The sequence below is a fragment of the Polypterus senegalus genome, chromosome 4 (genome assembly GCF_016835505.1).
Source record: "Polypterus senegalus isolate Bchr_013 chromosome 4, ASM1683550v1, whole genome shotgun sequence".
NCBI classification, from domain to species: Eukaryota; Metazoa; Chordata; class Cladistia; order Polypteriformes; family Polypteridae; genus Polypterus; species Polypterus senegalus.
Window position 1 is genome coordinate 184,661,791 of NC_053157.1, and position 26,881 is coordinate 184,688,671.

The 26,881-nt window shown below is 35.9% G+C and overlaps 1 protein-coding gene across 1 annotated transcript in view; it reads left to right on the forward strand.

Annotated features, from left to right (window-relative positions):
• Positions 1 to 26,881, forward strand: part of ccdc142 (coiled-coil domain containing 142) — a 121,676-nt gene that overhangs the window by 89,399 nt on the left and 5,396 nt on the right. Inside the window, exons 9-12 of the mRNA XM_039751767.1 lie at positions 5,278 to 5,427; positions 6,509 to 6,623; positions 15,559 to 15,736; positions 21,280 to 21,491. Coding sequence (XP_039607701.1) covers positions 5,278 to 5,427; positions 6,509 to 6,623; positions 15,559 to 15,736; positions 21,280 to 21,491 — 655 coding nt within the window. The remainder of the gene's footprint in view (positions 1 to 5,277; positions 5,428 to 6,508; positions 6,624 to 15,558; positions 15,737 to 21,279; positions 21,492 to 26,881) is intronic.

Genomic DNA, 26,881 nt, shown 5'->3' on the forward strand with positions numbered 1-26,881 from the left:
TGATGGGACAAAAATTGAACTGTTTGAGCAGAACTCCATGCACTATGTCTGGTGAAGACCAGGCACTACACATTGCCTACCTAATACCATCCCTACAGTTGACGCATGATGGTGGTAGCATCAGGCTATGGGGGTGCTTCTTGATAACACGAAGAGGAATAGTAGTCAGAATTGAGAGGATGAATGCAGCTAAAAACACAGAGGACCTTAAAGAAAGCCTGCTCTCCAAAGTACACACAAGTTCAGACTGGGGCAATGACACAAAGCATACAGTTAAGACAATGCTGACAATAAGAAACATCTCACTTTTAATGGAAACTAGTTCATTCAAAGTAAAACAAAGCCCTCATCAAGAAATAAAGTTCCTATACACTCCAATCAACTTAATGTCCAATTTAAATGGAAAACATGCTTCAGTTATATTGTTGTACATTAATTTCCAAGGGTGCCAACAATTGTGGCTCATGTGTTTTTGTTAAAAATATTTATTTCTTGATGAGGAAGAGGATCCTCCAATTTGCCTCTCACTGAGATTGCACAAGTGGAGAACCAGTTGAGGGATGAACTTCTCCAGGCTGCTGTTAAGGCTGTCCTCCTGATATTGCAAGCAATCTTTGCTTCTATTTGGGAGACTTGCATCATCCCAACTGACTGGAAAATGGGACTTGTCATCCCTATCTGGATCGCCTGAATTGTGGCAACTACAGGGGGAATAACCCTGCTCTCTGTGCCATGTAAGTTCCTTGCTAGGGTCATCCTCGATAGGATCCGTGATCACTTGCTCACCTACCAGCGACCAGAACAGTCTGGTTTTACACCTAAGATGTTTAACATCGACCACGTCCTGGCATTGAGGGTTCTCATGGAGCGCAAACACGAATATCGGCAGAGTTTCTTTGCAGCATTTGTCGATTTTTGCAAAGCGTTCAACTTAGTTGATCGATCTGCCCTGTAGGACATCCTCAGGATTCGCGGGATCCCCTTGAGGTTGCTGGATATCATGGCCGTCCTATACACTGGTACTGCTAGTGCTGTGCAGAGTGGAGGCAGAACCTCTGTGTTTTTCCCAGTTGATTCTGGGGTTCGTCAGGGATGTGTTCCTGCATCTACTCTGTTCAATGCTTGTATGGACTGGGTGTTGGGCAAGGTCGTGGGGTCCAGCGGTTGTGGGGCATCTGTTGGTGAAGAAAGATTCATGGATCTTGACTTTGCTGATGATGCTGTGATCTTCATAGAGTCAATGGAAGCTGTGATCGGGTGTGCTTGAGAGACTGAGCGAGGAGTCTGAGTGTCTGGGCTTGTGAGTGTCCTGGATAAAAACCAAGATCCAGGCCTTTAATGACCTCAGCAGTGTGTCTGTCTGCAGAGAGTTTGTTGACCTTGTCAACAGGTTTACTTACCTTGGCACTGACATTCATGTCTCTGGTGACTCTTCCTATTAAGTCGGTAGATGGACTGGGAGAACATGGAGGGTCATGAGGTCACTGGAAAGGGATGTGTGGCACTCCTGATATCTATGCAAAAGGAGAAAGGTCCAAGTCTTTAGAGTCCTGGAGCTTCCGGTCTTGCTACATGGTTACGAGACATGGACTCTATCCAGTGACCTGAGACGAAGACTGGACTCCTTTGGTACTGTGTCTCTCCGGAAAATCCTTGGGTACCGTTGGTTTGACTTTGTGTCGAATGAGCGGTTGCTCATGGAGTCCCAAATGAGGCACATTACCTGCATTGTGAGGGAGCATCAGTTACGACACTATGGCCATGTGGTGCGTTTCCTCGAGGATGATACAGCTTGTAAGATCCTCATTGTTGGGCACCCGAGTGGCGGACCAGGCCATGGGATCACCCACCTAACACCTGGCTGCGGCAGATAGAGGGCCATTCCACAGGGTGGGACTGGACCGCGTGTCTGCCTGGGCTGTTGCCAATTGGGATCCCGGGTTGTTTCATCGTGTATGTATCAGATGTTTGTCATTTTTACAGTGCAAGATGATGGTTCTTCAGCAAACAGTGATTTTTTTTTTTTTATAACCCTTCTTACTAATTTTTACAAGGAGTGCCAATAATAGTGGAGAGCACTATGTATTTCTGTGTAACAACATACTAAAATTAGTACCCCTAAACAACATAAAAATGAAGCTCATACTTTTGCTCATCAAAATTTATAATACATGTACTGTAGTGTAATGTACATCATCAATAAACAGAACTGGAGTAGTTAGATGCACTTCAAGGTAAAATGTGAAGTCATGACTGTAAGAAATTAGTTTTCTCTCCATAAGGTGATAGTTGCTCACAATGAGTGTGTTTATATACACATAGGAAACTGGTTTAAGATTAGCAACCAACTAGGGCAGAAACCTGGCTTCTTACAAACCTCTGTTTACATGTGCGAGTCCACTTGTGAAGTTGTCTTATGAGTCCACTTATGAAGTTGTCCCTTGGAAAAGCACTCTGATCTCATCAAAATAAAAGACAAAACATCATCAGCAGTTGCCGTGATTCAGAACACAAGGATAGAGAATGCATCTCTCAAAGCACTGCGGGTAAAATTACTTCTAAAAGCAACTCAGTTACATTATTCCTTTAAAAATAACTTTTTCCACGTTTGTATGGAAAAACTGTACATTTGGCTGGTCAACAGTTCTAAATAAATTCTTAAATCCTAAGCCCAGGATTTTCCTGACCAGAAACACAAAATTCATAAAGTGTAACTCTGTTATGGGTTTGCATGGCCAAATATCCAGGTTACTCGCAGAGAAGTCTACAGGTATGTCTGTTAACCTTGTCCAATATATCTGTTTCGCTAATCAGAATAGGGCTATACATGGCATTTACCATGGTATCATTCATCTCTGCTCTACTTAAATGTATATACATAAAAAACTGTATCAAACTGAAAGACAAGATCCTCACTGCCCTAAACACATACACACACACACACACACAAAAAGTGTTCTTTGGGTTTTATTTTAGTTTTTTTTTTTTTTTTGTTTTGTTCAGTTTTATAACGTTCTTTCAATGATTAAAATTTTTACTCAGTCAGACTGGCCTACGTAAGTTATACTGTTATTCTGTTAATTGCTTTTGCTTCACTGCTATATAGGGACAAAAGCTTGCTAGTTTTTCAGACTGATTGCTTTCTAAATGTATATCGCATAGTTTTTAAGGGAAATTAAAAATGTCATGCACTTAATTACTCGCCAAACTGCATTATATATAATTTTTAATATTTTCTCAAGTATTGCACAAATAAGACATTTTTATGTGCTGTGACAAATTTGAAAAAATAATACAGATATCCTAATTTATTTGTATTCTGCAATTGTAATGTAATGAAAATGTTTTTCAAGCTTGACACTCATGTTCAGAGTTGTTTGTAACTTTAAGACATTTGTATAAGGCTCAGTGTGGGTAGTCAGAAAAATGTTAAATGCTACTCCACAACATGTAATATTTGTAGAAGGTTTATTAATGAGGCGTCGTCTGTTTTTATTAGTTTCTTGATATTACTATATCTGTTTCTAGTTGATTAGGAAACTGTCTATGTAGTTACAATTCAGAAGTAAATAAAAGTTGATTATGATAGTCATCCATTCTATAACTAATATCTGCCCTTTATTTAATAATGCAATAAGCTGAATTCTTTTTTATAAGTATAGGCCTAGTTCTAGTACTCCTGTTAGCTGTTGGAAATGTAATTTTCTAGTGATGGTTTTATTTCTACACTCAAGGTCAGAACAGACAGTATATTTAGAGTACAATGCAAAATAATTAACTTGCTTGTGGTTTTGCCATAGCTTTATTCATCCGGAATAGTGTAACGTTTTACTTTAAAGCATTAGATTGAATATTTTTAAGTGAAGAAAAGACAAAATCTGGAATGTAAATATTAAGAATGCATAATTATACAGTGTCTTTACACTAGCAACATTGGGCAGTCTCTTGTGCAGGTCATTTACATGATACAGTTGTCAAACACCCTGTCTGTGAGTATTTAGTAAAAGAGCTTCTGTAATTTGCAGAATAAGAGCATCTGTCACCAAGGTGGCAAAAACAGTATAAATTTGTAATTTTGAAAGGATCCTAGTTCCAAGGTAGGCAGGTATTCCAGTGTATCAAAAGCCTTATATTTTTGTTTCTGAAATGCTTTTGCCAAAAAATGTCTCTCCATTGAGTTTCAAAAGTAAATCTCATAAAGGGTTAATCCGACAATAGGTAATGCTTTGTAAGAATCTGATTGACATATAAGTGTTTCTTTATGTAATAAACCAAGTGTAGATGGTCAGAAGCTTACTGTACTTTCAAGTATCCAGTATGCGACAGTTAGACCTACCCATCATAGATTGCCTTGTTTGGTGTATCGTGTAGTGTTAACTGGGAATGGGCACCTATTTAATGAACAAAAAGCAATAGCTTACCTTCACATTTTGTGCATAGAGCTGAAACCTTACTTTTGTGACCCCGGCCTAAAAAGCAATATATATATAAAATATATTAAAGCAAATATGTAAAATGTTTTACAGCATATAACATTTAAAGCAGTATTGCATGATGGTGCAATAGCCACTGCTGCCTCACATCTCAAGGAAACATGGTCACTGCCTGTGCGGAACCTGTACATTCTTTCTTTTTTCGGTATGGAGGTTCCTCAAAGTGCTCCAGTGTTCATCTTGTATCCCAAAGATATGTGTGTTTATTTAAGTGGTAACGTTACACTAGGCCATTTATAAATGTCTGGGTGTGTTCATTTGTATCCACTGATGGATTTATGCCACTCACACAGTTGTTGCCTACCTTATGGTTGAATTTGCTGGGATAGTCGGGACCTCCTTATAAATCTAAATTTAGATTAAGTGGGTTCAATAAATAGTAGAATGGATAATTATATAATTTATACTTTATGTCATTTGGGAGAGAAGGAAAACATGCCGCTCATGAAGTTAAAAGTTAAAAATGGTCAAAGGCATTTAAACCTTGAAATATCTAGCAGAACGTTCTTTTATGTCTGGTAATAAAGTTATAGGATTTGGAACTCATTGTTTTTTGGTTCTAATTTAGATTAAAACAATATAATTCTAATTTATGTAGAAGAGTACATTTTGACATATGGATTTTGGTGATAAATGAACAAAAGAGGAGGAGAGTTATTGCCAAAAACTGATAAATTATTTTATTTACCTTTGAAATATTTTATTCAATACTTAAAGGTTACTTTTTTGTTCACGATTGTGAGTTTTGTGAGTCAACAGCCTTTGTGTATTCTGTGTATTATAGATTCTAAAGAAGGAGGCAGAAAGACTTCTGCCACTTATAGAAAGTTTCAAGCCAAAAGAAGACTATGTCTCTCCTCCATGTGATATATTAATAATACATCAAGAACAAGCATTAGCATCACAAGTTGTGGAAGGCACTGCCTACATTCGGGTAAGATTGTTTTGAACAGTTACTTTTTAACAGTGACTGATATAAAGACATTAATAATAGATTAGCTAGTAAAATTGCATTACATTCCTAATAAATAAATTGACCTCTTATTTTCAAGTGCTTGATCATCTTTTTTTTCTGCTATTTTGCCACCTCATCCTTTTGTCTACAGTAAAGCAAATCAGCTACCTTTCATGCCAACCATCCTCACAAAATACTTTGTTAGTGTTTGAGCTTTTTTGGTCTACTTTTCCTCTTTTTCTAATTTTGCTAGACTTGTGAATATTCTGTCAGTTCCACAGTTGTCCTCATCTTTCAGTATTTCATAAAATCTCCTTTTACATTGCAATTTAGGAAGAAAAGCATGTATCTTCATATCCGTTGTTCACACAATACAATGTTACCCTCTTTTCATAATATTTGATCATCTGACAGATGTAATGGAAAAAAGCATTATTTTGACAGGGCAAGTAAGATGCACATAGCCAGAAATCTGTTGTGTGTATGGAGATGTATATGCGCATGCGTACGCACACACACACACACAAATATATCTCAGGTTAGGCAGGTACCCAGAATACTTATGAAGGTAGATGACAGAGTTAGTTTAAGCTTTTTTTATCTGATAAAAGTACCCATACTATGGATTGGAAATAAGTCTGTTAGTAAGAAAATGTATGAATTGATGTTAGTGTAATAATTTCAAGTGGTGCTCGCTGTAAAGTGTGATTGTCTGTTTAATAAAGCCCCACTGTGAAACAATTACAAAAAAAGAAAAGACACTATATTCTCAGCATTCTTATTTATTAGATAAATTCTAGGGTTTTTTGATATTGCATGATATATATATATATATATATATATATATATATATATATATATATATATATATATATATATATATATATATATATATATATATATATATATATAAATGTTATTCTGCCAGTGCTCTAATATGTTAAAATATTAGATCTTAAGTTCTATAAGAAGACTGTTTATCAGTGACATCTTTATTCATTATCTGATCCCCAGTTAAAGAAATGCTTTTGTACTACAGTGTCACTTTTTTCTTTTGAAGTCATTCAGTGAAACAGTGTTGAGGGTATTTTCTGTGGACTGCAAAAAAATGGCTGTGGAAATATTTCAGCAGACAATGCCTTTAGGAAAACACTGGAGGATCAATTGTAAAACAGGTAAATTTATCTAATTATTTACACTCTATCTGTTGTGTTTTTACACTTAAACCAACAGTATACTAATATATTAATAAAGACTGACACAAATGCATCAATTATCAAACTTCCATCATTTTATGTGTGAAACAAGTTCCAGCAGTAACATGCACCTTATACCAACGTGCAGGCACATCACACATTCAATGCAATTATATTTAACTTAAATAGACCTTATATTTAGTCTTAAATTCTTATATATACATAACACTATCCCACTAAGTTGTTCTTGTCAATCCAGTGAATGCAGCATAATACATATGATAACTGTAGTCCACTGGGACTTAATTGTTGTCCACTGGGACTCCTGTCTAATCTCATCTGTCAACCTGTCCATCACCACTGCAAATAAGAAAGGGCTCAGAGCCGATCTCTGATGTAATCCCCCCTCTACCTTAAATGCATCTCTCACTCCTACTGCAGACCTCACCACTGTCACACTTCCCTCATACATAACCTGTACAACTCTTATGTACTTCTCTGTCACTCCCCACTTCTTCATACAATACCACAGCTCCTCTCAAGGCACCCTGTCATATGCTTTCTCCAGGTCCACAAAGATGCAATGCAGCTCCTTCCGGCCTTCTCTATACTTCTCCATTAACATCCTCAGAGAAAAACATTGCATCTGTGGTGCTCTTTCTTGGCATGAAACCATACTGCTGTTCACTTCTCATCACCTCACTTCTTAACCTAGCTTCCACTACGTTTTCCCATAATGTCATGCTATGGCTCATCAATTTTATCCCCCTGTAGTTACTACAGTCCTGCACATCCCTCTTATTCTTAAATATCGACACCAGTACATTTGTTCTCCACTCCTCAGGCATCCTCTCACTTTCCAAGATTCCATTAAACAATCTGGTTAAAAACTCCACTGCAATCTCTCCTAAACACCTCCATGCTTCCACAGGTATGTCATCTGGACCAACGGCCTTTCCATTTTTCATACTCTTCATAGCTGTCCTTAGTTTCTCCTTGCTAATCCGTTGCACTTCCTGATTCACTATCTCCACGTCATTCAAACTCTTCTCTCTCTCGTTCTCTTCATCAGCATCTCAAAGTACTCTTTCCATCTGCTCAACACACTCTCCTCGCTTGTGAGAATGTTTCCATCTTTATCCTTTATCACCCTAAACTGATGCACATCTTTCCCAGCCCGGTCCCTCTGTCTAGCCAAAAGTACAGGTCCTTTTCTCCCTCCTTAGTGTCCAGCCTCTCATGCAACTCCTCATCATGCTGTCACCCTTACCACATCTGCTGTAGTTTCCCAACTGTCTGGTATCTCTTCACTACCTCCCAGTGCCTGTCTCACCTTCTCCCTAAACTCAACGTTGCAGTCTTCCTTTTTCAACTTCCGCCATTTGATCCTTAGTTCTGCCCTAACTCTCTTCCTCTTCTTGATCTCCGTCATCCTACAGACCACCATCCTATGCTGCTTAACTACACTTTCCCCTGTCACCACTTTGCAGTCTTCAATCTCCTTCAGATTGACTGTATTGCATAGAATATAATCTACCTGTGTGCCTCTTCCTCCACTCTAGTATGTAACCCTGTGTTCCTCTCTCTTCTTAAAATGCATACAGTATTCACCACGGCCATGTCCATCCTTTTGGCAAAATCCACTATCATCTAACCTTCTTCATTCCTGTCCTTGGCACCATACCTACCCATCACCTCCTTGTCTCCTCTGTTCCCTTCACCAGCATGTCCATTGAAATCCGCTCCAATCACCACTTTCTGTCCCTTGGGCACACTGTTCATCACTTCATCGAACTCACTCCAAAAATCTTCTTCCTCATCCATCGCATACCCAACTTGCTGGGCATATGCACTAACAACATTCATCATCACACCTCCAATTTCCAGCTTCGTAATCATTACTCTGTCTGACACTCTTTTTTCACCTCCAAAACATTATTGACATATTGTTCCTTCAGAATAACCCCTACTCCATTTCTCTACCTGTCCACACCATGATAGAACAATTTGAATCCACCTCCAATCCACCTGGCATTACTCCCCTTCCATTTAGTCTGTTGCATGCACAATATATCAGCCTTCCTTCTCTCTATCATATCTGCTAAATCTCTGCCCTTACCAGTCATACAGCCAATATTCAAAGTTCCTACCCTTAGTTCCAGTCTCTTTACCTTCCTCCTCTCCTGCTGCCTCCGGACACATCTCCCCCCTCTTCTTCTCCTTCTTCGACCAACAGCAGCCCAATTTCTACCAGCACCCTGTTGGCTAATGGTACTGGTGGTGGTAGTGGTTAACCCGGGGATCGACTGATCTGGTATAGAAATTTGTATTGTTGTCCACATATTGATTTGGCAAAATTTTACACTGGATGCCCTTCCTGACGTAACCCTCCCCATTTATCCAGGCTTGGGACCGGCACAAAGAAACACACTGGGTTGTGCATCCCCTGTAGCTGGGTTGATTGAAGCTCTGGCTACATGCTTGCTTAATATTCTCTCTCAGTGAAACAGACATGAATTTTCAATCAAGCTGCAGCAGGCAGTATCTTCGCAAAGTAAGGAAAACGCTTCTGGGTATTGGAAGAATAGGCAAATTGGTGAAGGAAGCACACAGCTGGTCTCTTTTTAAAATGGTTGAATCACAGAATCTCACAATGATGGTTTGCTTTTCGCTTTTTTTCCCCTTTTTAAAACAACATAGATAAACTGATATATGCATAATCTCCAGGCAGGGATCAGTACTCTGTAACATCAGTGGCTTGAAAAACTTAATATATTTTAAAGCTTTTCTGTATAACAGGACCCCAGTACCCTTCATCTCAGTTTTTAAAAAGCTAGAGCAGGGTAGGTATTTTTTAATTTATAAAATATGCTTCACTTTTGAACACATTTAATAAATGCAGTGATTGTGACAAAATAAGTTTGACTTCTTTAAGAGACAAAATGTCAGACCTGGTGCCATACCTGAATAAATGAGGACTCGGTACCTGACGTCTAATGTACTGTCTCCTGAATTTTGACCAGGGATTTCAATTGTTTGAGTTATTAAAATTCTGCAATTTTTTTTTTATTTTTTTTTTGTCAGTGGACTGCTTCCTGTCTTAAATACTAAGTCTGACTTTTCTTTTTCTACCTTTAATGCTACCAGTGCTATTTTAGCAGACAGAGAAAATGGTGTGCTACTAAAAAGTATAAGCTAGATGCCAGCTTTTTGTAACAGATTTAAAGTGAGCCTTTAACATTAACTAGTAATGGGAAATCTGAATAGTTATTTGGACATCATGAGCTTTCTCTTTCTTTGATGTTGGTCACATTGTGGGGCTATGCAAAAATATGATCTCTGCAACATTGGAGCTATGATCCAAATTCATCAGACATTGTGAGAATGTACTTTATGCCACAGAGTAAAATTCTGTGTGTGATAGTTTAGTAATGCTCAACTGAAATAAGCTTTTCAGGTTTTCAGTTCACTTTAGTTTGTTGTTATACCATGCAATACAATTAAATGTTTGCTTGCTAGTTTTCCAGTTTAGAAACCTACAGTGAAGTACAAGATACAGTGACACACATAAATTAAACAAATAAATGACAGTTAAAAAAGAGATCAACATAATATCTCACATCCACCCAATCCAATTTAGAATTGTGTGGGACAATTGACTATCTTGGCAGCACAAAGCTATTGTTTTTTTTTTTGTTTTGTTTTTTATTAGTGTCATTAACTTAACTAAGACATAGCAATTTTTATGTTTTTCTAAAGTGATGGATGTTACTGTTTATGGTAATAATAAGGATTTATTCAGAGAGGCCACTTTATTAAGTACATTTAGTAGTTGTTTAAGAAACATTAAAATTGTCAAGATGCTTGATGTAAAGGTCTTTGAGGTGTATTTTATTGGTAGTGATGGTTCAACTATCTTAAACAACTGCACTCCTGTAATGTTAATATGATAAAGTCTACAGTTTAAAGATTATTTTGTAATAAACAAAAAACATCCACTGAGTGCCAGTTCTGTGGGAGAATACTCCGTGTTAATTAGAATGGTCTATGAAGTTTTGCTAACATTTTTTCAAGTTAACATCAATGAGGCACATGGGCAACAACAGCAGCAGAACATAATGCCAGCTTCTGCTCCTGTCAAATAGAAAATTCCATATTAAAATGTTTTTCCTTGTGTAATAATCTAAAGCTCCATTTTCCTTGAAACACTGAACATTGACCAGTTCTCCAAATGTCTTCCCCTGCTGCTATGCCTACAAAATGGATCCTTATAATCATAGATCAGTAAGTCTTACTCAGTTTTAAGGTTGTGGAAACTGATGTAAGAAAACAACAATAGAATACCTACGTAATAAATCCAAATGGCTGTTGTTTGTATATTTTATGAACAAACAATCATGCCAAGCCACTCCATTAGACGTATATGTCATAACTTACGCTGTTCAGTGTTCATTATGGTTCTACAGCACAGATGAATCTTGAAGCTAGAAGCCAATGACTTCAGCAGTTATTTAAACTCAATTTCAAGCTGTTTTTTTCTGCAGAGGGTAAAAAGTGTGTAGATAAGGGGAGTAGGTTGAAAGTATCAGTGGAATTCCTCCAGGATCTGTGCTCTTATTACTTTTTCTGATATGCTGTACATTATTCACTTTGGTTCTGAAGTAAGTTAGGCACAGTGTTGCACAGCGTATATGGCATTGGAGTTTAAGTTACAAAGTTGTTGGTTGATTGCATAATTGTTGGTGTCATAGTCTTTCCACCATCCGGACAGTGGCTCTTCTGTGAGTTTTATGCACTCCAATCTCTAAAATCTAACAAGCAATAAACAAAGAATATCTAGCAAATGGCAATTCTGTGGGCAAATATACCACATTTTGATTTAAGAAAAATAGACAATGTTCAGAATGTTGCAAATGCTTAAAAATACAATTTAGTGTTGACAAGTGCCGCATTCTACATGCAGGGTGATATGAAAAATTTTAAAAAGTTTTTATTGATTTAAATTGACAAAGAATTCAAGTCTTCCACTAAGTGCATAGACGTGTTTACAAAAGCAAATGCTCTGTTAAAGATTATAACAATGTGTATGTATTCTGTAGTTTATTTCATGGAACAATTTCTTTAAATGCAGTAAGTCAAAGTTACACAGAGAGAGAATAAAAATAGTGTTACACAATAAATACATGGAACTGTTTTTATGTAGGAGAGCAAGAATGTTATTTTGCAGTGGTTGTTAAAACACTTTATATATTTAATTGATGACTCGAGAATGTTTAACAGATGAGTTTAAATTTTTAACATATGAGAATGTATTGGTTTTGGTTATACACTGGTAGTATTCCTAGTATTTTCTCATGATGTGTAAAAATTTACATTGCATAATTTTAGAACCACATTTAAAATACGGCCAAAATTTTTTGAATGTCGACAGATGGGCGTTCAGACATTATTGTACTCTATATGTAAGTAGATGCTAAAAATAATAATTTATAATTTTAGAGCAGTCACAGTGCTGAATGAATTGAGACAAAGTTATGTTCATAGTGTGCTGTGTACACAGTAGCTTTGTACTATGGTTGACGTGACTGCTTGTCTGGGGTGCATTTTGTGGAGGTTTTTATGTGTTCCCTGTATTTTCTGCCATTTATATGTGAGCTGTCCGGGTTCCTGTCACACTCTAAGGGCATACTGTGAGATGAGCTAATTGGTGAAACTAGATTTGACTTGATTTCAGTCGCTTTGTTTGTGTGCATACTTATAGAGTCTAGGGATAATTTCCTGCATTGTCCCCAGCCATTGACAGGGTACCAGTTATTTGCAGGTCATACATACACACTTACCATATACACTTAAACTGTGCCAATTTAGAGTTACCAGCCAATTTAGAAGTGCCAGTTAATTAAGCCTGCATGTCTTTGTCATATATGTGGAAACCTAAAACGCAAGGGAAACATGTAAGCTCCACTCAGGTAACATGGAGGTTTGGGATTCAACCTCAGGACACTGGATCAGTGAGTGTTGCAGTAGAAGTAATCAATGTGTTACCCCAGTGAAGTATGAAAGCCAATGCATTTTTTTCCATTATAAAGTCATCTGCCTGGGTCTTCATTTATTGAACCTCTTGCAAATAAGACATCAATAAAAATATACAAACTGGAGACAACAATTATTATTATTCGCCAACTACCAATTTAACACAACAGTATTACCTTCAAGATGTTAAATTCATGCATCTCACAAGTTATGAATTAGTAATTTTATGAGATTTACTAGTCATGGTCTTCAGTGACCTAATTCCTTTACCAACCTGCTGGAAAATGAAAAAAGAGTGAGTTGAATAAGATAGCTTTGTATTTTCATTCTGACAGTAACATGTCTGTAAATTAACAGTCTGTGGTGTTATTACTTTCAGTATTAGTATAAAAATAATCCAAGATCAGCAAGAGAAAATAAATGCAAGAGCTTTTGTGCACTGCTGGGAGCCTGATCCTTCTGTTATTTCTAGATGGGCTCACACAGATCTGTCACGTCTTGGCTAGTTACTTATTATACCTAATAATTACTACTGTATGCTTTTTTAACTTGTCTATGCATAAGCTGTAGTATTAGGTAATTAAACAAAAACAGGAAAAATCATGTGGCTTGTCTAGTGTTTCTAGAGAGTGCACACTGGTACAGGGGTACCTTTTTTGCTTGTTTAGCCTGTTAATGAGAAAAGAAAAATTGGTAGACAAATGTGTAATTATTTAAATGAAAACCTACTAGCACAAGAAAACTTTATTCTCCAAAAGCTACAGTGTATTTTTGATAATTATTTTTAAATCATTAAACAGTAAGTATATTTTTTTCCCAATCAGCCTGCATGCTATTAACAACAAAACTGTTTAGAACTGTGACTGTATACATAATTTAGACACTATTTTTGCCAACTCCTTTCACATTGTTTGAGAGATGATTCTGATTACATATAAAGCATGATATAATATTATTGTAATTGTAAGTGTTGTATAATATAAGTAATATATGATATATTTAGCAAGATGTATTCTATTTGCTAAGGTTTTGTTTATGTATTACTATGTATATTCATATTCACAGAAGATTAAAAATCTTTACACCCTTTTCAAAATTTGAATTTTTTTAATGTACAGGCTGAAATCAAGACAAATATACTAAATGTTTATCATTGGAAAACCTTGAAAGGTCTAATACAAAGTTTATTTAAAAATCATTTATTGAATATAGCATCTTTTATGCAATGATGATGAAACTAATTGCATGGTTTTGACAAAAAAAAATACAAAATTGTGGTGGTTATTTGCTAAATTTCAGTGTTTTGTGATGAGTAAAGATAAGAGAAAACATTTACACTCGAAAGAAAGGATAATTTTACTTACAGTGGGTACGGAAAGTATTCAGACCCCCTTCAATTTTTTATTGCAGCCATTTGCTAAAATCATTTAAATAAATTTGTTTCCTCATTAATGTACACATAGCACCCCATATTGACAGACAAAAAAATAATTTTTGAAATTGTTGCAGATTTATTAAAAAAGAAAAACTGAAATATCACATGGTCCTAAGTATTCAGACCTAGAAGCACCCTTTTGAGCTAATACAGCCATGAGTCTTCTTGGGAAAGATGCAACAAGTTTTTCACACCTGGATTTGGGGATCCTCTGCCATTCCTCCTTGCAGATCCTCTCCAGTTCTGTCAGGTTGGATGGTAAACGTTGGTGGACAGCCATTTTTAGGTCTCTCCAGAGATGCTCAATTGGGTTTAAGTCCAGGCTCTGGCTGGGCCATTCAAGAACAGTCACAGAGTTGTTGTGAAGCCACTCCTTCGTTATTTTAGCTGTGTGCTTAGGGTCATTGTCTTGTTGGAAGGTAAACCTTCAGCCCAGTCTGAGGTCCTTAGCACTCTGGAGAAGGTTTTTGTCCAGGATATCCCTGTACTTGGCCGCATTCATCTTCATTCTATCCAAGATAGAACTTTTTGGCCTTAATTCTAAGCGGTATGTGTGGAGACAACCAGGCACTGCTCATCACTTGTCCAATACAGTTACCACAGTGAAGCATGGCGGTGGCAGCATCGTGCTGTGGGGGTGTTTTTTAGCTGCAGGGACAGGACGACTGGTTGCAATCGAGGGAAAGATTGGCATCCAAGCTGTAACACCAACTTTCAGCAATACTCAACAGAGAACTCACTAAATTAATGACCTCTCAAATCACAGCAGGAATTTTCAGTCATAGACTTCATTTCCATAATTTTGGCGACTGTCATCTGAGGCAGTCACCGTGGGATCTAATGACTACCAGTCATGTAGTCTGACATATCCAATGACTCAGTCCAGACAGTGCACTACTTTCTGATTTTGCCTATAGGGACGATAGGGTAAGGCTTGTATTTGCTTATGCTCTGACCGCAATGATTGTTTACCTGGAAGTGTTCACCTACAAAGCCTATAATGCAACTATGAAGAATATGGACCTACGAGTGTTTTGAACCTGACAAATGGACAAGAGACTCGTTAGTCTGATGTCATATGTTTAATGTACCATGACAGAATTTAAAAAAAAAAGGGCCAAGATTGCAGCTGAGGTGCCGTACCTGTACAGTGTTATGCACTGTCACCAGCTCTATCAGGCAGTACATTATTGTTAGTCAGAAAAAGGAGCAAGAACTTGATAGTTTGGAAACATGAGATGGAGCTGGTCCATCATCACATGGCCTCTTTATACGACATACCCTAGTCATGTGGTGTGACATACTTAGGCGACAAGATCATCAGTCGTAATGTTTTGACACCCTTTCTTCAACTAGAAGTGGTGTAATGTGACATCAGCTTTAGTGTTTAATGCATGAAATTTTACACATATTCTGAGGTCTGTATTACATTTTGTTTTGTCATAGAGTTGCCAAACAGCCCTAGTGATTATGCATCATCTGCTGCTCAGACTGTGATTGGTCAGGTCCTGGAAGGGATTCAGCCTTTGCCTGATGAAGCCCAAGTACCGCCATTAATAGAAGCAATGACAGCTTTCATGGAAGCTTGGATGGACCATATTTTAAAAAAGAAAATAAAGTTCAGGTAAAGCTTTATTTTTGAATTGCTTGCTGTTAAGTCATGCATCTGCAGTGTCTAACATTTGAAATGTTACATTGGTCTGGAATAGATTTTATACATTTTCAAAGGTGTGGAGAGCTAAAGTGTATATTATCAATTTAGTTTTTACTATTAGTTTTTGTCCTGTTAACATTAGTTGTACTTAAACCTTCCCTTTTATGTCTATCTCTTCTCTGTACATGACAATAAAGTATATCTGTGTGCATCTTCATTTCTTATATAATTTGAAGTTGACTGTTTACAGCAAACTGAGACAACATTGAAGTGTTTTGACAGAGGTGGCATATTCTCATTTTGCTAATATTGTCAAATTGCTTAATGCCTAAAAACAGAATTTATTTAGCTTTAACTTCAAAATGTCTAGGATGATGTATACAGAATTTGTTTTAACTTGCTCTACGCCACTCCTCTGCTCACATATACACCTACATTCACAGTAGGCTAATTTTCAGTTTCTGGTTTCTGTAAGCAAAATGTATATTAAGGCATATGCAATACTGCATTTCATTAATACATTTTGAATGCATGATTATGAAATCTTATGACTTTGTGTTAAAGTATTTCTGTGTAGTTGACTGGTTATATTACATTTCCATCAATACATCTTCCAGCTATCTTCTGAAACCACATAGGCTAGGTTAGGATCACTGGGAACTAATGCCTGTCCTGTCTGCGTCGAGTTTATGCAGGGACATACCCTGGAAAAAGTCTCCCGCCCAATACAGAGCACATTCCCATACTTAACCCATTCTCATACCATTTTGATGAACATGCCAGCCACTCTGGCCAATGATGTAGCACTTCTAGCCACTACATCAGTATTCTGTCTTTTGTATTGGGAATTAAGATTAGTAAAATTATAGTAACTTTAACTCTTTCCCCTTGGCTAGAAGAAATTATTATAAGTGGTATTCCTCCCTTAATTTGGGATTTATTTGTTTTTCAAATGCTTTGGTGTTATTTGTAGTTTACCTACATAGTGTTTTGTCAAGACAATACTATTAGCAGAATAATTTTCGAAGACATATATGCTTTGTGTATATGTTTTAATTTTTTTTAGTTAAGTAGAAATAAAAAAAATAGTTTTTTAGCTTCAGAACTATATTTTCATTGAGCAAAAACTATACATTATATTTCCACAGTTTTAAGTCCCTTATTACAGTATTTAAACATAATCCAGACCAAAATATTGTGTTAGTACAGTTCTGAGATGCACATCTGATTAAAGGTGTAATGTGTATCTTGTCTTAAATAGTATACGCTGCAGTTGGATGAAGTCTACAACAACAACAACAAACATTTATTTATATAGCACATTTTTATACAAACAGTAGCTCAAAGTGCTTTACATAATAAAAGAATAGAAAAATAAAAGACACAATAAGAAAAACAAAATAAATCAACATTAATTAACATCGAATAAAAGTAAGATCCAATGGCCAGGAGAGACAGAAAAAACAAAAAAAAACTACAGACGGCTGGAGAAAAAAATAAAATCTGTAGGGATTCTAGACCATGAGACCACCCAGTCCACTCTGGGCATTCTACCTAACATAAATGAAACAGTCCTCTTTGGATTTAGGGTTCTCACGGAAGGACTTGATGATGATGGTCACGTAGACTTCTGCCTTTTAATCCATCCATCATTGTTGGAGCATCATGAAGCTTTGAGTAGGTGGAGGTGGCGCAGGCCACCACCACAAAGAAACCTGAAAAAGGAACAAAAAGAGAGAGTAGGGGTCAGTACGGATTTTAGAGCCACCATGAGTAATTATTATGAGGAAATTGAACATACAGAGTATCAGGATTAAGTTAAATTGAAGTTATAAAAAGGCCATGTTAAAGTAAAGTCTAATAACTGTCTTGTTGTTATTTTAGAGGATACTAACACTAAATAAAACTTGTGCTAAATAAGCAATTTGATTAACTTTTTTTAAGTTCTTTTAAAGCTTTGGAACTTTCATACACTACAACAAAAAACATCACCCTGTTAGATTAATTTACAATAGTGCTGTTAGTCTGTGCTGCCATGGTCATAAGGCTAGTAATATGCACAGTTAAATTAGAAGTCAAGATTATATGGAAACAGGGAACCAATCATGCATGCTGCCTGATGAAATAAAGCTAGTCATTTATTACTCATTGTGTGGTTTTTACAATCACATATATCAAAAATATACAGAATGTTTTAAACACACAATCTATTTCAGGAACATGGAGACTGATGCCCATCTCAGCAGTATTAGGTTCAAGGGAGAAATAAACCCTAGATATTGTGCCAATCCATCATCTCAATAATAGTTGTATTCCATCTTTTTCAGCATGTTTTTGACTGTCTTAAGTCTTGAAACAGAAGCAATCGTAAAAAACAGACAATACTGGAAATACTGCACATTTGCTTTCTAAATATAGTTGTCCATCAGACCATAACACTGATTGTTACTGGTATAATTTCTCATCTGCACACGTACAATGTTATTAAACATAAAATTATTTTCATTATATTCTTATTTCACTTAGAATTTTCAGGATTATTTCCATATCATCTTTTATGCTGATTATTATTTTTTTCATATCAGTATACACTGTATGCTAATATGCATTTTAGTTGTATAATAGTCATTTTCCCAGGGTCTTTTCAATGTTTAATTTCCCAAGCATCAAAAATTGTTATATAGTTGCCTTGAATTATATTTCCGTACAGTTTGTTAACCAATATGTGAAAATGCATTTGAAAAAGCACTATAAAATATTTTGAAAACAATGTGAATGTGAATTTTATGTGAATTTTTTTTTTATATATACATAAAATGGTAAATAGCAACAGGGCTGTTTTTACCGTACCAGTAGAGTCAAACAGCTGAGGTGAAGGTTCACAATGTATTGTATTTTGATTATATAAAACACTTTCTGATAGTATCTATGTAAATTCTGTAAATATTGTTTTGATTGTTTTTTATATTAATCATTAGTTATTTTGTTCCATTTAAAATTTTAGGTGACAAAAGATCAAGAAGACTAAATTAGTCCAGGGTGGATATATGTGTAAGTGTAGTTAAAAAATAGAATTTAACATTTAGCAGCATCTCTACAGGTAATAGAATTTAAGAAACTTATAGCCTTAGGAACAAAAGAATTCTTAAATCTGTTGCTCTCTTCCTTTGGAAACCTAAATCTGTAGCCTGATGACAACTGGAATTTAGAGCAAAGAGGATGTCTGACAGAATTGAGTTGGCTTTCTTTCTAACATGTGTGCAATACATTTCAAAGATTGAGGTCTGCTGTGAACCAATAATTTTAATTCAGATTTTTATAATGTTGTTAAGATGATACATATTCTTATTACTGATGTTGCCAAACCAAGAGATAAAAGCAAATGTAACCATGGATTCAATGAAGGACTTATAAATAGGTGTCATTATGTTTTGTCCACTTTAAAACATTTCAGTTTCCTTGGAAAGAAAAGTTGTGACTGCCCTTTTTTACAGATTTACACCATGTTAAGATTAATGTTTAGTTTGTTATCAATGATTGTTCCCAGATATTTGAATTGCTCTACCATCTCCACTGTCTCCCTTTTAAAGCTGAGACAGTGGATGGTGGAGAGCACCTGAAATCTACAACCATATCTTTTGTCTTAGAAATATTAAGTCATAAAAAGAGTGATGACACCATTGTATAAACTCATCGACAATAGGTCCGTGGCTGCCTTCCTTATCTTTTAGAAGCCTCACAATGACACAGTCCTCTGCAAATTTCAGGATAGGTCTATTCTTGTGTAAACTCCTGCAGTCACTTGTATACAGGATAAACAAAATAGGAGATAAACAACAACCTTGCAGAGTGCCTGCAGATATACTTAGGCTATCAGAGAAACAGCCATTGACCCTCACTCTTTGTATTCTGTTTGTTAAAAAGTCCAGACATCATCTTCGTTCCATTCCATAATGAGCCCAGATTTAGACAAATAACTATAAGTAGTGGACCTCCTCAGAATGAAATCTGTAGTAGAGCCCCCAAAGGTCAATTATCTTTAAAACTACTTGCATGTACAGGATATTTGTTGCATGGCTTTAGTTCATCTTGTGTGTAGGCAAGGTTTAAAAAAATTTTTTTTAGAGTAAAAACTAAAGCATTTTTACCAGGATCTTTCACAGAGAAGGAATGAAAGTTATTTTTAAGATGATTTAATTATAATATGCTGTATTATTTAATCTGACCATCATATACTTTTTTTGTAGTTTTTTTGTACTTAAAATATTTAATGCTCCATTATAATATTGGCTTTTGTTTTTATCCCAGCAAATGTTACTAAATTGTTTTAAGTTTTGTGAGCTTTAGATTTACAACTTCTAGGAGTCCTTAGTGTTGAGGCGTATATGCTAGTCTTTACCATTTTTGGGTTTAAGACTTTTGGGAATCTTAAATTTATTTTTTAAGTACTGAAAATGTTGTATTTTTTTCTTTTGCTTAATTATTTTATTCTTTGCTAGCCATTTGGAATGTATTTTTGATGAGCTTTTTTTCTTTATACCTTGCAAATTAGAGTTTTGATTTCATTAACTTAAATATTACTCCTTTCTGGTTCCCAAGTTAATATCTAGTTTCTTCATCTTTTCCCTCCTTCCTTATCCTTGATTCATAATGTGAACCACTCCTAGGTAGGCCACCAGTCAAGCTTGGGACTCACACATGCACATATATAGATGCCAGTTATCCAAGGATGCATGTGTTTGGGGATATTTGTACTCTGAGGGAAACAAAAATAAGAATGGTGAATGTTCAAACTACAGTGACACTGGATTTGTGAAGTGGCAGCGACAGCCAATACACTACTGTGCCATTTTACCATATGCATATGTCTCTTTCCATAATGTTGGACTACTCTAGAATAATTGTCTTTTCAAAAAACCTTTAATCTTTCTTGTCTAGAGTATCTTAAATACAGCAAGTTGCATTAAACACTTTGGAAATCCTAGAGTTAATTTTAGTTCATGGTGTGTTTGAAATAGTGTATACAATATATTTTGTTGTTTTTGTTGTGAGATCTTTTTCTGCTGATGAGTACAGTAAAGAACATTTTTACAATACTGTTTGCTTTTATTGAAACTGTCGCTGTAGGTAGAATGTTGTAGTTTTACTTACTACAATAGTGTGGACCTTTTAAGGTATAATTTTCTTGTTTTGAAACATTGAAATATGTATTTTAAAATTATGTCTTTGATAAAGATGATGTACAAACTAATGTTAAGAATGAAATGAATATTACACTGTCACTACATAGGTGACATAATTTTTTGAAAATGTGTTTTTCTCTCTCGGTGTAATTTGTTTTTTGGAAAATAAGTATTACAGAAAATGGATACTGGTGATTGTTTTTAAACCATGTGTACTAGCACTTCATTATTTATAAAGAATATAAATATATAATTTATATAACTATGAATATTAAGGATTAAATGATATAAATACATTATAAATTTAAAATCATTGTCATCTTCTTTCAGTGTTCAGGGTGCCTTACAACTGAAAAAGGACTTTGATATGATAAGGGACTTATTAATATTGGAAGAGTACAACTTGTCAGAGGAGATCAGACAGAGGCTTCTTTCACTGAGAGTTTTCCATCAAGTTGACAATGCAATCCTTTGTCTCCTGCAACAGCCAATGAACAAGAATTATATTCCTTCTAGTACTTGGGAGCCACTCTGGAGATGCTGTAAGTGTGCTAAATCCCTTTACAATGGCTACCTCCGTCTTCCTAGAGCAGTATTATTACAAGATGGATGACTTTGGGGGAAAAATAAATCACATTTTAATAACCTATTGCCACTGTAAAGGAGATTTGTTTAACATCTAACACTTGAATGAGGTCTAAAACAGCTTTGACAATAACAGGCCTTTTAGTCCAGAAAGCTCATCAGTCCTATTCACCAAAATATCAAGTCAAGATTTGAAGGTCCGTAGGGTGCTACCTTCTATCACACTTCATCCCAGGTGTCTGTGGTTCTTTGTGTGAAGATCAACTTTGAAATGTTTGTGAGTAATTTTCTTTTAACAAGTTTTGAACTTCTGTTCCTGTGTTCTTGTTGAAGAGTTGATGTTAAAGTCATAGCTGAGATCCAAGATGTCAGTTCTTTTCATATTTTTCAGTCATCTCAACCACATAACCCCTTAATTAAGGTTCATCTCCTTTGTTTCCTTATTATTTATGGCTCTCAGTTCTGGGATCAGTCTCTTCTGTAAACTTTCTCTATTACTGCAATCTCTTCTTTTGTAATACGGAGACCAAACGTGTTGATGCCTCACTAGTGAGTTATTTAGCTTGATTTCTTTTACTCTAAACATTGATCTACAGTATATAACCTAACATCCTGTTGGTGTCCTTGTTACTAAACAGTAACCATTCCTTTTTTTTTTTTAACTTTCTATGTGTAACATATGACATTTTTTACATTAAATTTCATCTGCCACAGATATGGATATTGTCAAGGTCTCCCTGTAATGATGCTACCAGTAGAAAGTTTTAGAACACCCTCATCTTTCCAGTTTTTATTGAAATTTAAATTCAAGTTCAGTGAATTACGTGAAAAGGTAAGCAGTAAATCTCCAGAGGTAAAGTGCAGGTTACCAGAAACTGAAACCTTATGTAATATTAAAGTTATTCAAATAGGCATGTTTCAGGGAATGAGTAATGACTTAGCAACTTACAACTTTCCTGCAGTTAATTCTTGAAAGTCGATGCAAACAATTCTGTGTATTTAAAATTAGTGTAGGTACAGCCTGTGTTGCTACACCTTCTGAACCATTATTTTGAAAATAATCCTATGATACTGGCAAGAAAAGGGCAATTAATATCAAAAGACAGATAGGCATTTAAAAACCTTTAAAAGTATACTGTAGATCTTTATTTTAGAGAAACTGCAAAGAAAGCCAAGATATCAGTGAGTACAGTTTCCTATACTATCAAAAGGATCTTGAAAACGGGGGAAAAAACTCTTGACAGGATCAGGTCTGGCAGGCCCACATCCACAACAGAATAAGGAGATATGTTTTTGAGAATTACTTATCATTACTCAATTTATAAAAAAGCTCCTCTTACTTTAACTTTTTTCCTGGTGTTTAAGGGCTCATTTATACTTCACGCTCAGAACGCGTACGCGCCCGCATCATGGCTGCCACACGTTCCCAGCATTCATTTCACGCGTCCTCTGAGCAGGTCCTCAGAAATTAACGCGACGCGTGCGCGAGTTGCAGTACCAGCAAAACGTTGGGGGGCGCAGTGTGCTAAAAGTCGGAACGTGACGTCAGAGTCTCTGTTTACTATCTGCATGTGACAGCAAGCCTCTATGGAGATCCTTCGGGGATCGATGTGCACACTTTGCTGTTTGATGAATGGCTCAAATACAGCGCTATACATTATATTGCCGATGTGAAGTTGCAAAAAAAAAAAAATAGACGGCACAAAAGATGGTATGTGAGACTTTTAAAATGTATTGTGTCATTTATATAAGTCTTTTTTATTTTTTAATTTTTGCAACTTAACAACAGCAACATAATGTATAGCGTTATATTTGAGCCACTGAGAAAAAAATAAAGAACATGGTGAAGACGTGTATTTTGTGATGAAAGTGGTAATTTCGGCTTTAATCTCGAAATGTCCACTTTAACCTCGTAGTTTATTTTATCATTAAAGCAGACGGTCGTAAACGTCATCCCAGTTTTTAATCGCTATGAGCTTCTTGGACCTGACAGCAGGTAAAGTGAAACAATAAAAAATAGATGGCACAAAAGATGGTATGTGAGACTTTTAAAATGTATCGTGTCATTACGATCGGGAATATGCGACGCTTGAATATAAAAGCACCACGAATGCATCTGTATGTCGGCATTTTGCTTCAGCAGTGGAAAGCAGCAATAGATCGCCAAACAGAACAAATTAAATGTATGATATTCCAACTCTCTGCACATTTAGAATCTTTAGATTTATAGTTGATATCACTTTCATGATGAAATGCATTAAAATGTGTATGTTACATTTTACATATAATTTCATTTAAATAATGAATACTGTTAATAAATACACACATGGGGGAATAATTACACACGTGGGGGTGTCACGGTGGCGCAGCGATAGCACTGCTGTCTCGCAGGGAGTTATGTTGCTGGTATTCCACACTGTGCTCCGGTTTCCTTCCAAAGATATGCAGATTTGAGGATTTGGTGCCGCTAAAATGACGCTAGTGTATGTGTGTGCTTGTATTCACCTTGCGATGAACTGAGGCCTCGTCAAGGGACTGTTTCTCACTCGTGCCCAACGCTTCCTGGAATGGACACATACATCCCTGGATTTATGGATTTAATCAATAAACATCCTTTTCAGAGATATTGTGGTAAGGTGTTATCGGAATTTAATAAGTGTTTTAGGCAATTCACAACACAGAGAAGCTGAACATGTTCTCACTGCAATAATATCTCGCACTGCCACCTGGTAGATTCCTCCAGATTTACGTAAAGTACGCGCGCTAGTACAAACACTACAACGCTTGCGTAGCAGGAGCGTCTGCTGCAGCATGTGTCGCGTCGCGTGAAGTATAACTCCGGCCTAAGACAGCTTTACACCCACTTACACACTGCATACTTAATTCATAGAGGCCTTATAAAAATCTTTCTTAATATCAAGGCCATTCATATCATGTCCACCTCTCTGATTATATACTTGGTTGCCTCCTCACAGAACTTCAGCATATTATTGAAACATCATCTAAACCTATGGTTTTTGCTAATTAAATGTTTTTTACCATCTGATGCTCAGACTTTTCCTTAATAATCATAATTAGTTTACATAAATTGCATGTTAAACTTCATGGCCTATAGTTTCATAAATCAGCAAAATCACCTTAATATTTGCTGCTTTTATGTGCCTAATTTCTCCAGTATGCAGTGATATATTTTTTTTTTTTTTTGGTTGAAAAATATAGTCATTTCATATATGTACTCATCCATATGCTTAGGCACTTGACAATAAATGTTATCTGGCCCTAATGATTGGTTATATTTCAGTTTGTTTAATCAAAGTGGCACTTCTCTCTGTGCAATTTCCAAATCATTCAATACCTCCTTAGTAGTCCTTGTTAATTCTGGGGGAATATTGATAGGTTCACATTTGCAAATTTAAAAAAAAAGTTAAGTTTAGGGCTTTTGACATTTCATTTTCTGTATGATGTACTTCACCCTTTAACTGCCCATAACCTGCTCTTAATATCCATTTTAAATGTTGCTCTTATACACCCTATGGTTAGCGCTTGTGTAGTTTGTCTTGTACATTTTTTTATAGCTTCCTTTGAAGTTCCTTATTTATCGACTGCATAGTTTTCATTAATTTCCGGCTGCTTTAAAATTTTGAGATAAATAGGTCCGCATTTTATGTAAAACACTTTAAAACTTGCTTCACATCTTCAACTATCTGCACAGTTAGATGCCTATCCCAATTTATCCAACTTTGATTTTGTAGCATCTACTCAAAATTTGCTCTCCCTAGAGAGTTTTTGAAAATGTGCCCTATCCAAAAACTGTGTATTATATTATTTTATGGTCATGACATCCTAAATATTTAAACACATCGAACCCCTGAGCTCTATCCTGAATATTTCAAAATGCTAAATCTAGTCAGGTTTCTTCTTATTGGTGCTTTAACAAACTGTGGGTTTTTCTTTTTTTGGGTTTTTTTTTAAGTCATTGGTTATGTCTATGTAATTCAGTTACAGTGCTCCACTGTATAGTGTGTACGACTGGCCCAGTAATACCACCCTTTAAATTTGCTTTTTGCATTCACATATAATGCATGAAATCCTTACTGTAATAGCAATTAGTGGCTGTCTGCATTTCCACGTCAACGACTCAGTCCTCCAAGGACCAATTTTGTTGAAATGTGGCACACTTTTTCTTCAAGGAAATTTGTTGAGACAATCCAATTTTCATTGAGATATTTTGAACAGATCATACTGTACACAGTTTTAAAATTTCAAAATCCCCCATGAAAAGCATTGATGAATTTTTTGAACTCATCTATCTTAAAGTAGAAAGAATTTGTGTGATTACAACTACAAATTAGTTTACAGTTTCACTTTTATTTTGACAGTGGTTACATCATCTTTTATTTTTTGTATATTTTCCTCTTTTTCATCTTTGATAGTCACTACTGGTGGCAAGCAGATTCCCAATAGAAGTGAATGAAACATCAGCAGACTGCTTCAATGAGTAGGATGTCATTGTCACTGGCTGGTTGTGTGCAGGCAGGCAGTCCACTATTGGCAACTACAGCTGGTTGTTCACAGAAACCTCCTAACGATTTAAAAAATAGCAGGAATGTTAAATGATTTTTACCAACTGTAAAGGTATAAAATGCAAGCACAGAAAACAATAGGTTATCTAGATATAAATGAAGTACCCTGGGAGTATATGCCATTGAGCAAAAAAAATATATTCAATATTTACATTACATTAAGCTAACCTCACAGCTCTGATATCTGCAGATTGTTATAATTCACTATTTCAAAGTCACTATAGCTTACTAGGGTGGCCAGAGTGTCCCAGTGACAGTCCTGTTTTCAGGCTATGCATACAGATAAAAGTGATGAATATCAAAATGTTTTAAAAGGCTACCCATCTAATAAAACATTGCTCTGCTGAAACAAATATCCTCACAATATATTAAGAATAGTGTGCACCAAACTCCGGGGACTACCCATATGCCAGCCCCATACCTCTTGATGCAACATACATATAATAGCACAGTCAACTCTGATGGGGGAAAACTTGGTTAAGAACTTGTGTTAAATGTGAGAAGCATCGTAAGGATGACCAGGAAGCAGACAAAAACAGATAGTACTGCCATTTATTTCCTTCCACATCAACCACTGTGTAGAATCATATACTGTATGATCATTTGGAAAGTGTTGTTTTTGTTTTTTTTTTTGCATTTTTGTTTTGCCCTTATCACTTACTAATGATGATGAGATAAGCAAATAAGGATTAGCGTGATGCATGGACATACATATTATACATGTGTCCCAACATGTTCACCCTATAATTTATCATAAAAGTGGC